Raw genomic sequence first — 17,223 nt, 5'->3', positions numbered from 1 at the left:
GCCATTAACCATTTTAAAGTATACAATTCAGTGGCATATAGACAATCCACAGTGCTGTGTCACCACCACCTCCTTCTAGTTTCAAAACTTTTTCATCACATGAGAAGAGTCATGATTCATCACATTCTGTATCTATTAAGTAATCGCTCACCGTTTTCCCATTGCCCCAGTTTCTGGCAACTACTAAGCTGCTTTCTATCTCTATAGATTCTGGATATTTCATCAAAAAATGGTGAAGTATTATGCATCTCATTGCAATTTCTGATTGATATGAATTAATTTATTTTAAGCATGAAATGTCTGATAATATCTGTAACAATTCAGTTTCATACAAATGAAGAATTTGAATTTGCACACTATGATTTATTTTGCATTTTTAATGTCCCTTCATACTTCATCCTGCACTACCAACTTCAGGACATTCTTCTTACATAATACTTCTAAAATAACAAGGTTGTAACAAAGAAATATAAAAGATAAAAGCTCAAAGAAAAAATTTACATTTATAGAAAGTTTGAAATCGGTTATCGAATTTCTAAGTAGATATAAAGAATACATACCTATTCTTCAGCTACTTAGTCCCTTTAAATGGGCATAAAATGGATATGTACAATATTTACAAGCTCATCACTAAAAATGGAGTCAGAAAAATATTAAAACAAAGTCACTTAGGGAAAAACATTGCAGCTATTAGTTAGCCACAGACTCTGAAGTAAAATAATGATTGTCAATAAGAATTAATGTGTTCCTAGAGACAAAATTCTGAGTCACTTCTCACTTTTGAAATAGTTAATTTAACACTCTATCAAAAAACTAGTCAAAGGCTGAAATTAATTTTAGAATATTGAGAGAATTATAGAAGCAATCCTTCAAACAAGGAAACTGCTAAATTATGGAAGACCACAAATTTAAAAAAGAATCAAAATAAAGGGATTGATGACACACCAAAAAGACTAACATACAGTCCAGGTGTCATAAACCTAAGCTCATACAGATTTTCTCACCAAACACATTAATGGCATTTTCATAGTTATGCTTGAGAATAATAACAAGCTAGCAGCACAGTTCAAGCATGAAGAAATAAATGGAATAATATTAAATTCATCAACAACAGCCTTGTGCATGAAAGTTTAAATAATGTGTTATATATATATATATATATAATATATTTGAGAAAATACCACTCCATGAATCGACACAAATATATTAGGAAGGAGAGCTCACATAATATACAAATTATCTTGTCAGACATTTTATTAGCAGACATTAACAATGTCATAATTTTATAAGTGAGTGAAGGACCCAGGTAAAATCTCATCGAAAATCAAAAATACCCAAGTGGTAGGTATCAAAAAAAAAATCTTGGGTATCAAAAATACCCAAGAACAGAAGGATTTAGGAAACATACTGTTGCCTTATGAGTTCCTGGGTGTTTCCCTGAAGGATGATATAAGTGGACAAATGTTTTCCCAACCTCCGCATCACTAGAGCAAACCAAAAATTGTCTCCAGTTGGCAGAAATGGGGTTAAATATAAAGGAAAATACTATATCCAAAAGGGTATCTTGTTTAGTATTGCTGCATGAATAGAATGAAGGCAAAATTAAGTTTCATGAAGGTCAAATCCTCTGCTCATTGCTGTATTCTCTCAGCTACTAGTATTATAACTGAGGAGGGGATAATCTTAACATATTTTACTTGAATTGATAATTGTAGTTTAATTTGGCAAAAATATGTTGGAGGAAAGTTTTGGCAAAAGATTTTAAGAATCTTAAACATTTTTTCTTTCACATTGTAATTTTATATCCAGATAAAAATTATGCCGACAAAAAAATTTTGTCCTAACAAAATATTCAAGATTTATATTCAAGGATTTCCATGGCATCATTATTTAAAATACTATAAATTAGAAACAAGCAAGATATCCTATAATAGCAAATTAAGTTAAAATGGAGTATTAAATAGGAATTAAAATCACTTTAAGATGAATTTTTTTTTAATTAAAGGAAAATGTATATGATACATTGAGTAAAAAAAGCAAGTTTTAAAATAGTATACACAGATTTATTATAGTTCTGCTTAAAAATTTATATGTATGTGAATGATTATACTTTAGTGACAAGAATATAGGTGATTTTTTTATTTATCTGTGCTTTCTCGATTTACCAAAATAAATATATATCATATTTATAAACGTTATCTTTCTGGAACACACTTCTTCTAGGTCATAAAAAGTGATAAAAATGGAACACGTGTTAAATTACAATTATATAGATTTTAAACCATCACTTACAAACACAAGTACTATATACATTTAAGTTTACGTTTTCCCCAAATATTTAACAGTCTTACCTTTCTACCAAATTCACTTTGAATCATGAGGAAAAGTAGTTGAATTTGAAATCTGTCTAAATGCCTGCGCTATGAACCCTCTGTTCTTAGTTCAATTTCTAATATAACCTTGAGATTTCAAAAGAGGCAGCAACAAAGTGGCACTTACTTATTATGGGAGTCTAACTTCCACTCCCTCATTCACCAACTGAAGCTAACTAAGTACACACATATGCACACACACAGATTTAGTATATACCGGCATCATCACCCACCCAGTGCTTAACTTATAGGTGAAACTAAGGGAAGCCATGATTAAAAATTAAAAGCTAACATTTACTAACACTTTCTAAAATGGTGGAAGAAAATACACATATACTTGTAACCATAAATGTCAACATCTGTGCTGTCAATGTTTGTAAGAGAATAAGTAGAAAGATGCTACTTATTGCGGAAAATGGAAAAAACACCACTGTCCTCAAATGAAAAAGTTCACTCTGTTTATGAAAGAGAAAGGAAAAGAAAATAATAAAGAGAAGAAATCCATTTTAGTAAGACATTTACAATCTCCTAATAGTATTTCATATTCTGTTATTCTCATTTTTGTGATCAAGGTAGTCACAGAACACATGTGCCTAATGACTTTTACTATGGTATTTCTGCTTATACTTCCTGTATCTTCATCTAATTAATGGAAACTCTTAAGAAAAATCAAATACTTCTCCTTCCCCCAGAAAATAAAAGGACAAAATCTGTACCTAATTTAACAAAGCTAGAAATTGCTTTTAAATTAGACCAAGAATAGTTTTGCTTTTAACTATAATAGTAACAATTATCCAAAATTCAATGTCTGAATTTTGAGAATCTAAAGAGTTCTTAATACTCATAAAATTTCAGGTTAGTAACTCATCAGAATTAGTATCAATATTAATCTGCTTGTTTCTAAAATATAAGTGGATAAATCTTAATATTTCTAAATGGTTTAAAACAGAATAACAACTTTAGAAATTAATAAAATGTGAGGGCCTGAATTTGCAAAGCTCTTCTAATATGGGTATATGATGGATAACTTAATTTTTAACTTTTATTATAAAATGTTCAATTTTTTTTTTTTTTTCGCTCAGTCGTGTCCGACTCTTTGAGACCCCATGGACTATACAGTCCATGGAATTCTCCAGGCCAGAATACTGGAGTGGGTAGCCTTTCCCTTCTCCAATGTTCAAATTAGGGGTCACTTAATATGAAATCCACATGATATACTCAGTAATCTATTATATATTTCCTCATTTTCTTAGCTGAGCAAAAATCATGACCTTGAATTTTGGAATAATATTACTTACTGAAAAAGGTTTTAGATAGCATCACAAATTCTAATTCCCACCAAATTCCAGAAAAATCTAGCTCTAATAAAGAAAGCATTCTGTTAGATGATTATACTTGAATTTAAATTAATTAAAATTACTAAATGACATTGATGGTGAAAAGCACAATTATATTCTAAATAGGACTTGGTTCACAAAAAAATGGCATCATACAGTAAAAATAATACTTGATGTCCCAAAAAAAGAAATTAATCTAGTGATTACATACTGAAAGTTGTCCAGATAAGAACTGTGGAACATCCCTCAACATGCCAGGACTCATGGGAGATGTAACGGAAATAGAAGGACGATCCATTTTTTGAGATTCGAATGAGCTAGAACCTGAAATGGCAATTTTACATAAAGAATAACAACAATGACTCTTCATTAGTATTTAATAATCTTTACCATATATCTTAAGTTATTTTTAATACCTAAAAAATTCCATTATATAGACCTTTTTCTTAGCCACAATGTTCTAAATAAAAAAATAATAAAAGCGTAAGTGCAGCTTAGGGACTCTTGAAAGACCAAGGGTGAACCATTTTCTGTGCCAATTATAGTAGAGACAGACCTCAGAACCTAGTGACTTCATCTGTTGTGTGTTCTAAACTCATATCTTACAATAATATACTAGGAAATTTTAAAAATAGAAACTTAAGAAGGAAAAACCCAAGCCAAAACCTAAATCAATAAAGCAACTCAAACATGGTCTAAACTTGTAATGCTAAAAACATAATTACTAGAACGTTAACTGTGAAAAGTTTTCAGCAGTGGTTTTTAACCATATCTGGAAGAATATAATAAATTAGATGGGTAAAAAGAAAGTGAGGAGCTATGAAAAAAAAAGATATAGGTGAGCAGAAAAAGCAGAACCTCAGTACCCAGAAGATATATGCATGAATTTATTTGTATGGAGAGGAATGAACAAATTGCAAAGTGAATAAAATGGGGCTAATGAGATACTGACAGAATTAAATGCCTGGAATTCTGGGCTACAAAATTTGGCACTAATAAAATATCCATTCTAAATTTTTATGAGTTAGGTAATAAAAACTGCATTTGAGGAAGATGTCTTTACTGTTCATTTAAAGTGTCTGAATTGAGCAAGATGAAAAATAGTTATGAATAAGTGGAATTCAATGAAATATAAAAAGAATAGGAATGACTGGAAAATGGACTGAAAAGAAAGAATTGAGGCAATATCACAAAATTAGAAAATGAGGACTAATTAAATATGCAAGATTAAGGAAAAGGGGAGGACATTAAGATTTCAAGGGTTATAACTAGATACGGTCCCCTCTGTCTTGTTCTCTGCACAGGACAGAGCGGATATTCCCTGGATGCAGAACTCTGGAGAAGTTCTGTGTGTAAAGGAATGGTTGGAGAAGTTAATTTGGAACCTGTCACAGTGACCCTGCGACACACAAAGACATCCAAGGGGAAATGTAAAGCAGGTAACAGACATGCAGATGGGACCAAATGTCAAGTAGATATTAGTGTTAGAAATTAAAATGTAAAGCGTCACCCTAATTGGGGTCCTAAGTGGAGAGCATTCACTTCCAGAGAGAATACAGTGTAAAATGTAGGGGGAAATGGTAAGCCTTGGAATCAGAAGTAATGGTGATACTTTCATAGCATTTAGAAGTGGAAAGAATACTGCCTTTATATTAAGAAATAAGCTAAGCTTCAAGTAACAGAAAGACACTTAGAACATATTCTTTCATATTCTTTAAATATCCAGGGCTGAAGGGACAATGATAGATCATTCTGATAATGTAACTCAGGAGTCATGTGGCAATTAAAATTATATGAAGAGAAAAACTTACTGAGGAACTAAAAATAGACGTTAAGAAATAGGCCTTGGAGAAAGCTACTCTTTAGCTTCTAAAGCAAAAAGCATTCAATCTTATTTGAGAAAGGACCCCTGCCCTAACAGAAACAATTTTGGAACTGTAGCCTAGGGGCTTTTCAAACAGCTACAATAAGATAAAGGATTCCATACTGCTTATATAATATCTGGGTGAATAAAAATTTTACCTACATCTAGACTGCTGTGAAAATTAGTATAAGTAACAATATCTAGCACAGTTCCAGGCATCCAAAATAGGAGTGATGATGATTATATTATTATATATAATGATAATTATTATCATTATGCTAGTATTTATAATTTTATGTGATCATAATATTATTTTGGATAAAATAATTTAGCAACCAGCCAAAGGTACTAAAGCAAATATATCATATAATCAAATTTTAAAATCTAGAGCTAAGCCATTCCAAAATGACTTGACCTCTCTGGTAAAGTTTTTCTTTTTTTAAAAATTTATACTCATAATTATAATATAAATGTAAAAAATCCTATCTATTTTAATAATATACTGTTAACTGACACGTATATAAAGAATCCAGTCACTTCTCACCACCTTCATTGCAACCACCATGGTCTAAGTTGCCACTGGCTCACCACTCAAATACTGAAATAGCCTTCTCACTCGTCTCTCTGCTTGCACTCCATTCAGCCTATTTTCAGCACAGCACCCAGATTGTAAAACATGTTTCTCCCCAAAAACATCCTGTGAAGCTCCTAATTTCCCTTAGAGTAAAAGCCAGATTCTTTACAGGGCCTCGTAAACTCTCCGCAGTTTGGCTGCCCATGACCTCCCTGTCCTCCCTCCTGCCATTCTTCCCTTTGCCCACTCTTGCAGCCACAACAGTCTTTTTGCTTTTTCTTAAATGCATCTTAGCTTTCCTGGCGTAGCACCATTGAACCTCTGCCCTCTGTACCCAAAAAGCTTTTTCCTCAGATTGCCACTCTGCCCACTCTGCTCCAATTCTTCCGTCTCAATGTGATCTATCCTGATCAACATATTTCAAACTGCAACCCTCCTCTCTTCCTTCAAAACATGCCTTTCTATTAATCAGTCAACGAACTTAATTCATTGGAAAAAATTCATTTGCTTAATATCTGAAAGTAGCACTCAAACACAAGTAATTTAAAATGTATATATAATTTTTAAATGTCTATATAATATATAAAATTGTAATAATTTTAATTCATGTTTGCTTTAGATATTTGCTTAATATCTGAAGTAGCACTCAAACACAAGTAATTTAAAATGTCTATATATTTAATGTTATTTCAACTTAAATGTCTATTGTTCCATTACTACTTTGTTAAATCAGAACTATTACCCATTTTCTAAAAATATAAATAAGAATATATATGTAATTATTCACTACATTGTCCTCAGGATTCCCCACATTTACTAAGAATTAGGTTACAAAGTAGTAAGTTTTAAAATTAGGTAAAATTTGGGGAGAGGGTGAAATTTTGAGTAGTGAACTTACCTAACTGTGCATCTTAAATATGTTCAGTTTATAGTAATATACCTTAATACAGCTATCTAAAAAATACATGGTAGTTAAGACAGTGTAGTTTTAAAAAATCATCTTAAGATATAGACTGTTGTACTTTTTTCCACAAAAACATGAAATAATACTAAATCTTCCATCTTTATACAACTGCATACTTGATAACAGTACTATTATATTTCTTACTTTGTATTAATAAAGAGTTCATTTGACTCAGATGATGAATGACTTTATTAATGACATTTTCTCCTAAAATAAATGAAACTTACTGGACTCCAGTTGTGTGTGTGTGCTATCAGGTATTCTAGGTATATCTCTGAAATGACAGAAAAAGAAAAAAAAAACAAGAAATTGCTTTAAAAAGTAGTAGGAACTACTATTATGACAGTTATCAATCTATATTATAACAGGACAATGCAAAATGAACAAAACTGTGTATGATAGAAGCGTTATATAAATAAGGAGAAAAAAATCGTAGCACTTTATTGCTAATCAAAGTTCTCGAGACTGACTCCTACTACTTAAAAACATGAAAAATTACATGCATTTGGAGCAGATTCATGAAAATAAACAATTCATTTGCTATGTGTTTACTATACAATTTTCCATTCAAAAAATTTCTATACTCAAAACAAGGTAAGTTTTAGAGATATATTTAAATTATACTCTACTCTTTACATTGTACCTGCTGTTCAAATCAGTAACATTGAAATTCAAATAAAATATCACCAAAATAAAAATTAAAATATTTGGATTGTGACAAATTTTTTAAAACATAATAATTCTATTAAGAAAAAAGTAAACATGTTTTTATTGGACTTGACATAATTACTCTGTACTGCATTTACACCTAAAGTATGTACATTTTTGTTTGAGATTTGCCAAGGATGATATATATTAATGGCTAAGCTCACTCAAAAAATTGCATCAATAATACTTAAATATTAAACAAAAATGTGATTGGAGAATTCCTTAATACCAAGAAACATTTGATTAATACCCTAAGGTAATAGTTTATCCATATAGCAAAACTATGAAAAGACAAAATAAAAAATAGATATAATTTCATGTGATAGCTTCATTACTTTTGAAAGGAACATTTCGAAAATTAAGTTACCAATTGAAGTAATTTCCTTCATGAAAATTTCCTTCATGAAGCAATTTCATCATGAAAAACTCATCCTAAATGACTTAAAACTAGGCATTAGTATTCTATAAGAAGGAAAAATTTCCAGTTTCTACCCTGGAATACTTTTACACCAGACATGCCTTTAATAATTCACTGTCAGTTTATATATTTTTCTAATGCTTTTTTAAGTTATAGGTTTCTCTTTTACATTGGCTTAGAATACAAGTTTCTGTAAAGGAAATACTGCTGCGGTATTTCATGAGTAATTTTAACAATATAATTAAAAAGTAAACATAATTATTCACTAGATTAAAAAGGATTATATTTAAAATAATAATAAAAATAATAAAATGATTAATAATAATAAAATAATTATTTAAAAGGATTATATTTATTGCCAATTTAAAAAGTCAAAGAGTAACTGACGTTTGCTTACTTTTTATCTGTTAACTTAAAGATGCTCATTTTTCCTTAAGTGGTTGCCTCCATCTAGAAATAGTGTGCCCTTAACCTCTTTTTATAATATTAAATCTCCATTTTGGAAAAAACAGATAAAATTCATAGAATATAGCTGATTCTCATGCAATGTACAGAACCACAGATTATGAAACTTCTTTTGAGAATAACTGTTACTATAGTCCCCTTCTGCTAATCCTTCAGCTATCTACTGAGTTACTAAGATAATAAAAATTATCTTAAAAAAAAATACAGTCCACGGAATTCTCTAGGCTAGAATACTGAAATGGGTAGCCTTTTCCTTCTCGGGGATGTTCCTGACCTAGGAATTGAACCCAGGTCTCCCTCATTGCAGGCAGATTTTTTAACCAGCTGAGTAACAAGGGAAGCCCAAGAATACTGGAGTGGGTAGCCTATCCCCTCTCCAGGGGATCTTCCCAACCCAGGAATCGAACTGGGGTCTCCTACATTGCAGGTGGATTCTTTACCAACTGAGCTATCAGGGAAGCCCTAAGAAAAATTATAAACACCTAAATTTTCTTCCTTTGTAATTAACTATATATTCTAGCATGATCAGATAAAAAGATGTCATTTTTGATAAGGTGTTTTTAGTAAAGGAGAAAAAGTCACTGTCCTCAACAATTTAGTTTTATAAAGCAATCAGATATTATTGAATTGCATATTACACATTGTTTAACAGTAGTCAATTTTATGACTTCCCAGTTGGTGCAGTAGTAAAGAATTCACTTGCCAGTGCAAGAGATAGGAGTTTGATCTCTGGGTAGAGAAGATACCCTGGAGGAGAAAATGGCAACCTACTCTAGTATTCTTGCCTGGAAAATCCCATGGACAGACGAGCCTGGTGAGCTACACTTCTTAGGGTCACAAGAGTCAGACACAACCTAATGACTGAGCGTGCACACACAGTCAAGTTTATACATGTGCAAAGTATTCAGATCAGCTCACCCAATAGGCCTTGAAACAACAAGTTCCACCTGTGGTTCAGGTTTGGATTCCAGGATGATGTTATATACTTCTTCAAATGTGGCTCCTTGCAATAGCCTTCCATTCCATTCTAATACTTCATCACCTGTGGTGTGTGTCAGCAATGATAATCTTAGAAAGAAAATCTAACTTCACAAAACGCACTCGAAACAAATGTAATCTCAAACTGCAATCAATTTTGTAGAACACAAGCACCATTATGGAATAAGAAACATACTGAGAACAGCTCCAATGGCATAAAATATGATGACTGGGATGATTAGTAAATTTCACACAAAAGGACAAGGAAAGGCCAGAGGAAAAAATTACGTAAAAGTCATCTCTGGGATTTCTAGAACTGTTTTCAATAGTGTCCTGTCCCTGAATAGTTGTTAGTTGTTCCTGCAAGGGGAAGCAAGTTGGGAACAACCTATGTCTCCAACTTGGTGACATCACTCTTGTCTGCAATTTCTTAATAGAAATTGCAATTCTAGAAACTATCAAGATCAGTTGCCTCTTTGAAAAATATATAACTCTGTATTCTAGGATTCTCAATATATATGTAGTTGAGCACTTGTCTAATCTCTTTTATGAAAAGTTTAACAGTGACTATTCACTGAATCCTCTCCAAGGCTTTCAAGGATCTCTTCAATAGTATCCATTATCAAAGACATAAGGAGTGACACATTTTAGGAAAAACATATTTATCCATGAAATTTGCTTTCTAAACTATACAGGAAGTTCTTCAAAAGAAATAAGGCTTATGGGAAATAAATTATGCTAATCTGAGATACAGACTAGGAATATCCAACAACAAAAAAATAAGATAAGTAAATATAAAAATCTTTTTATCTACTGTGACTCAAGAACTAATAGTTACAACTTTTCCTTGATGAATAAAAATTAATACTTAAATGAACGTTTGGTTACCAGTGAAGTCACTTCTAAATGAGGACAACTTTTTCATAACTACTAAGTTTAACAGTTTAAGTGTAAATAATCAACAACTGAAACCTACCTGGTCTAAGATGTCCTACAGTATCAGCTAAACTTCCTTTTTTAACTTTGGTTATAAATGCACAGAGCCGACCTGATTCAGTCATCTTTCCTCCTACAACCTGTTTAAAAGAAGAATATGTTAAAACAGGCATATTGTTCAATTGAACACAGTTGAAGATTCAAGTAAAAAATAACTAGATAATTTGCAAGTTTTTAAACTATAATTTAATATGTTAAAAATAATTTTTAAATAATATAGGGTTATTATTAGGAACTGAGTATATGTCAAGGGCAGACTCTTTACATACTCCAAATATTTTACAACTTAAGCAATTATTTGTTGAAAATGTTGCATACCTTAGAAACTTTATAATTTCTGCCTTTATTACAGAATTCTTACTTTTGCCATTTCCAAAAGTATGCTACTACACAATACTACATAATTACATATAATTACATTAACACTTCTAATTATAAATTTCTAGTTATAGATGTCAAGTATCATACTACATATTTGTTACTTTTATTATAATTATGATATCTTCTAAAAATTTTATTAGTTGGTAATCTTTGGGGCACATTGATAACGTACATGATGATGATGGGCTTTTCCTGAGAAAATTACAAAATTTACTTAATCTCATCCAAATTAATGTAAACTTTAGACTATCTGCCTCCCAATTTTTCTGTATCTATTAACACTTATGTTTCAGAAAAAGTAAAAAAACAAAGGTTACCATTAACGTGGTGGAATCATATGTGTAGCTATAAGACTAGTCTCTTAAAAATTAATGCTTTGATTCTCAGAACTGCCAATCAATCAATATATCAACTTTGTAGCAAGTTACGCAAAAAATAGTAACTAATTTCATTGACTAGGATAGATTTTTTTCCCTCTTCTCAGTTGACTGAATGATACAGAATTTAAAATTTATTGATTTTTCTTACTCCATGTATTTATTCCCCAACTGCAGTGAATAACACTCAGCAGCAGTTCAGTTAATATTAACTAATTATTCAAATGTTTGGTTCTGAAAATTACATGTATAGATAATATGGGCTGAAATCCCTATGTTAATATATTAAAATTTTCTCGACTGGATAAATTTTAATAATAATTATACTGACTATAATTATTATTATTGAAATCTCAGAGTGCCAGGCACAGTACGAAATGTTTGTATATTGCTTTATTTATCTTACTAGGTAATAATTCTCAGTATTATTATCTCTGTTGTACAGATGAAGGGTCTGAGGCTGAGGAGTTTAGTTACCTAATGTCATATAGCTAGTAACTGCTATAAATAGAAGTCAAGCCAAGGCGCCCCACCTCTGTACTATACTGCAGTTCTAACTCTACACTGGGCAGATCTGGATTTAATTCTCACATTCATTACCATTTTGAGACTATGGGCAAGTTACAACACCTTGTTAAGCTTATTTCTTATCTGAGAGTCAGTAAAATGATAAAGTGCTCAGATGATGGCAACCACCCAATAAATAATGCACAATTTTATTTATAATCAAAATTTTCAAATATCTCTTCCTGGATTCTATACAACTACTTCTGTAGCAATGACTCAATTCTAAAACTCTCTTTGATATTTCAGTTTTTAATTCAGCTTACAGATACACAAAAAATCAACAGAGCCTTCTTTGGTGTACTTAACAAATAATTGTCCGGTATTTTACAGTAAAATACAAATCAGTATTTACATTAAATCTCTGAACATAAGTATTTCTGAGTTTTTAGACTTCAAACATTATTCTCTTTCTCTCTCTCTCTCACATACATACAAACACATACATATTTTGCTATGCTAATACAAATTATATTCCTATGTAATACATATATTTCCCACATTTGCACATTTAATAATTGAACAAAGCTATCATTTTAATAGAATATGAACACATACATAGACTTGAAGGACAACTATAGGTAAAATAAGCTTGAGCACTGTATTTAGAATTCAAGTATATAACTCAAGTTCTATTTTCCAAAATTAAATAAATATGTATTATTGCAAAATAATGTCAACTTCTTAAATAATACTTGGAAATGAAAAGTTTTCAAAAAATGAGTGCAAATATTTAGGAATTCTTGAAAATGGAAAAAAAACACTAAGTTGGTATAGAGTTATTATATCTTTTGCTTTTCTGATAAATCTATAAAGGACTATAGAGCATCTCACATATTTCATCACGTACCTTCAAGCCAAGCATTGCTCCTGAATCTCGAGGTACACTTCCATCTTTTAAACGCTTATTTAATAAAATGCGACCAATTAAACGATCTCCATCTTTAGATGGCTGCCACGTCACAGGGTGCTGACATATTGCATCAACAAACACAAAAATTAATGTTCTTTTATGACAAATGACCCTTTATTGTACAATCTAGCCAAACTTGAATTTCCAAAGTGTTATGATTACACAAATCAGCTTTCAGTCAAAACACTGGTCAAAAATTTAATAAGATGATAAGAGTATGCTTATAATCTTATTTTAATATCTCAAGTTTTTTCAAAAAATCAGTTACTTCAAATTTTAACATGCTCTGACACAATACTGAAGTTATATAGTTCTACAAAAACTGATAAATCTTAAAAATATATGCAGACTCTAGTTTAATTATCTACATACTGAAGATTAAAAAACAATAGGCAGAAAAGAGACTGTAATTCTATGCAACTGAACTCATTTAAAAATGAGAACTTAATCTTCGAACACTTCTGGAAGACTTAAAGACTTTATTACAGTAAAAATTAAAAGGTCAAGCTAAATTAAAATATGAAAACTGAAGAGGGTTTTCTTGAAATAGGTTTCCAGATAAAAATTATTAAAAATACACAAGGCTAGGTAACTTTCCAAACGAATGTGCATGGGAGAAACAGGTCCAATTCAAACATGAGGATATATTACATTGCTCATTTTTTGGAGATTTCTTGACTCTTTCAGGTTTCTGATCTATTTATTTGATAATTCAATGGTATTGTTAAATGCTGTTTAACAACCTTGAAAATATTAGTTTTTCTCAAGCCTTTTCTAAATCATGACACAATTCCATTATGTATTATATGTCAAATAACAAAGTAAATGATTTGTGTAATCACAGTTCCACAGTTTTCTAAAAGTTAACATGCACATCTTCATGCAAAATTTAGCAGGCAAAAGACAAGTTCCAGTAAATCACATCTATATGATAAAAAGATTTCAAAAGTCTCACTATACTAAAAGCAAACAATAAATACCAAAGCAGATGGCAAAGACTCTAATACTAATTGACACTACATTAAAATGCTATGACAATAAAACAAAAGAGCAAAGTGACAGTGAAAGGGAAAAAAGAAAAACAACTTTTTCTGTCCAAACAGACCCAATTATCTCCCTTTTACCCGGGATTCAAACTGTTAATAATTTAATTTTCATCCCAAGGAAAATATATGCAAGCAGTCAAATAAGCCAATCCAAAAAAAAAATTCTTTGTATTTGTGGTTTATAATAACTTTACCAAGTTCTTTCATACGACCGTAAACAAAACATTCCATTGTTCCTAATTTTTATTTTCTTTTACTTATTTTTTGGTATGCCGTCAAACAACAAAAACAGCAAAGCAAGCAAGAAGTATTTTGGCTGATTGGTTTGTTTTGGTTTTGTTTTTCTTTTCTGCACCTTACGAAATGCTATATTGACCCTTGAAATGCCCTGTCCTTTTATTATGTTCTGTTTGAATGAGTGACAGAGAGCAAACGAAGACCAAATGAGCAGGTTAAAAGGCAGGCTCCACAGTCTCAGTACCTTATCACTATGGCTATGCTCCTCATTAAGGGTTGTGCTACTACACGTATCTACCCCAGAGTCCTTAATCTGAGGCTCAGACCATTCCAAATCCTCTTCCAAAGAGTGGCCACCAAAGTACATCATTTTCTTTTGTCTCTCAGACCTGGTGTTAGAGTCCGACAAAACTGCCTGCTCACTAGTTTTTCTTTTTCCCTTTTGACTGTCCCCTACAGGTGTGGGATAAAAAAAAAAAAAAGATATAAAAAGAAAACATGCAAAGGTGTAAATCCAAAAGGAAAAGTGAAATGATAACAAAGAAATTAGATAGTAAGGCCCCACATGTCTCACCAAAGACATTGGGGATGCCTCACTGCTATGCCAAGACGTATGGTCCAACCAGTTGTGATCCATGTCTCCTGTGAGAGTCAGACAGACAAAAGAGGGAAGTAAAGGAGACGGCGAAAGAAAGGGCAGACAAAGACATAATCAACATTTTAAACTGTGTGATCCCCTCTAGTTTGAAGTACTTCATCTGTAAGCACTCACTATATATACCAAGAGAAAGCTAAGATTTCAAGTGAGTAAACTTATAGAATGCAGAATACTTATGTACGCTAGACAAATCCTACAGAACAAAACTGCTGCAAGAAGAGAAACAGCTACTAATAAACAGGAATATAAAGGAAAAATAATATATATTCTGAAAAAAAGAAAAAGACCTTCAGCAATGTCTGTTACTCATGCTATTTTTTGATGCTGGCCTACAGACATGAGTTTGTTCTCCAAAGATTAAGAAGCATTTTAAAAATTAAACAGTGGATTGCTAATAATCACTATAATGAAAAATGAAGTAATTAAATGTTTCTGGAATATAGAATGATATTCTTTAATTCTGAAACCTCCTAAAAATTTTGAGTGATTAAAAAAAGAATTGGTTACACAAAAGATTAAATCTATATGAAAATGACAAAACAGGTTCACTCAACTTCTGTTAGTAAATATAAACTTCCCTTAAATGTCATGAATTACTTGATATTATTTTGAAGGAATTTTTCAAGTTTTCTTCAGAAATTGCATTCTCCTAAAAATAAATTTTCTACTCAAATAATTTTTCAGATAATTTATGTAATTGGCAACTCACAATAAATATCCATTTCTCAAACTTATGTGCTGCTTATTTGTCTTACCTTTGGAAAAGAACTTTTTCATCTATATATGCACATCTTGTTAAGCTCTATTCACATTTTCACTTATTTAAAAATATTTACTAAACATCTTCATAATGCTGTGCATTGTGCTAAACCTTAAGGTAAGGGGTAAAACAATGAGACATTTCGCAGAATGGAGATAAACATGAATAAATCATCGGTGTCATATAGGATGTGCAAAACACTGAAAGAGTATAATAACAGTTAATTTAAATTTGGGGGTCAGCAAACACCTCTAAAGAAGTGATGTTTGAGAACTGAAATATGTGACCTATAAAGGACAGATAAAGATACATGCAGATGGAAAGCAGAGGAAAACATTCCAGGAAGAAGTAACAAGATGGTACTGTACAAAACACTGATGGAACACCAGTGTGTCTGAACCAAAAAGAATGAGGAAGAATATGGTGCTAATTGACACTGGAGAGGCAACACAAATCAGCTTAGAGAGGCCTTCTTACACCATATTAAAGATTATGAATTTCATTCACTGAAGGATTTTAAGCAAGATGGTGACATAATCTGATTTACATTTTTAAAAGATGAATCTAAGATATGCAGATGACACCACCCTTATGGCAGAAAGTGAAGAGGACCTCAAAAGCCTCTTGATGAAAGTGAAAGAGGAGAGAGAAAAGGTTGGCTTGAAGCTCAACATTCAGAAAACGAAGATCATGGCATCTGGTCCCATCACTTCATGGGAAATAGATGGGGAAACAGTGGAAACAGTGTTAGACTTGATTTATTTGGGCTCCAAAACCATGAGTTAAAAGACAGTTGTAATAACTCACAACAGGTGATTATGACTTGAACATAGGTGATGGCATCAGACATGGTAAGTAAAGAGGAAACTGAGAGATGCTTTAGGGGTATAAATGAGAGTGTTAAGCAAGACAAGCATCAAGGATAACCCTCAGGTTTCTGACATTAATAACTAAATGGAAGCAAAGACCATTTATGAGAGGGAGAAGCACTTTTTAGTGAAGGGAGAGAGAGTTAACTTTATTTCATGGAATCTGTAAGATTCATACACATTAAAATGATAAAATATGAATCTTAGTTACTATTCCAAACACCTATAAGTTATTCAGGAACTCAATTAGTTAAATTATAATAAAACTTAAAAGGAAAATCTGATATGGAGATATAAATTGGGAATTATTAGATCATTTGATCTAGGAATAACTAGATCATTTAGGAAGAGAGGGTAAAATAAGATATGAGGAGGACCCAGAATGAATTCTAAGAGCTTGATTCGAGATAAAGGAAAGAGAGAGACTGAGAAAGACCACGCAGAGATAGAAAAAAGGAGGAAGGCAGCGACAGAGGTCTCCAGACCAAACAAAGACTGAGTTGCTTAAACAGGAGGAGAAAACAACATAAAATGATTTCCACGTGTCAGAGAAGATAAGGAACTGAAAATTATGCATTTGATTTGGCAACATTAATAGCAGGAAGGATGTTAGAAAAAGCACTCTGGATAGAAGGATGAAACTGAAGCCAAACTGAAGTAAGTGAAGAATCAAAGAAAAGACGAAGTAGAAAAATTCTGTGTAGATGACTGGTTCACAATATCCTTAAAATAACATAATCAA

General features: G+C 31.6%; 1 protein-coding gene across 40 annotated transcripts in view; it reads right to left on the bottom strand.

Moving 5' to 3' along the window:
- RIMS2 (regulating synaptic membrane exocytosis 2) overlaps positions 1–17,223 on the bottom strand; it is a 576,029-nt gene that overhangs the window by 264,444 nt on the left and 294,362 nt on the right. For 27 of the 40 annotated variants that reach the window (XM_088844714.1, XM_088844724.1, XM_088844720.1 and 24 more), the window contains 6 exons: positions 14,769–14,836; positions 12,849–12,968; positions 10,657–10,756; positions 9,621–9,744; positions 7,339–7,385; positions 3,921–4,033 (listed from right to left, as the gene is read on the bottom strand). In XM_088844714.1, coding sequence (XP_088700840.1) covers positions 3,921–4,033; positions 7,339–7,385; positions 9,621–9,744; positions 10,657–10,756; positions 12,849–12,968; positions 14,769–14,836 — 572 coding nt within the window. Of the gene's footprint in view, positions 1–3,920; positions 4,034–7,338; positions 7,386–9,620; positions 9,745–10,656; positions 10,757–12,848; positions 12,969–14,438; positions 14,648–14,768; positions 14,837–17,223 lie in introns of all 40 variants that reach the window. The other 13 variants (XM_088844709.1, XM_088844711.1, XM_088844708.1 and 10 more) reach the window with 1 other exon arrangement.

Source organism: Moschus berezovskii, chromosome 16 (assembly GCF_049115385.1).
Source record: "Moschus berezovskii isolate FMDL1 chromosome 16, NW_MosBer_1.0, whole genome shotgun sequence".
NCBI classification, from domain to species: Eukaryota; Metazoa; Chordata; class Mammalia; order Artiodactyla; family Moschidae; genus Moschus; species Moschus berezovskii.
Note: the sequence above shows the minus strand (reverse complement) of the source record. Positions and strands in the feature narration are given on the sequence as shown.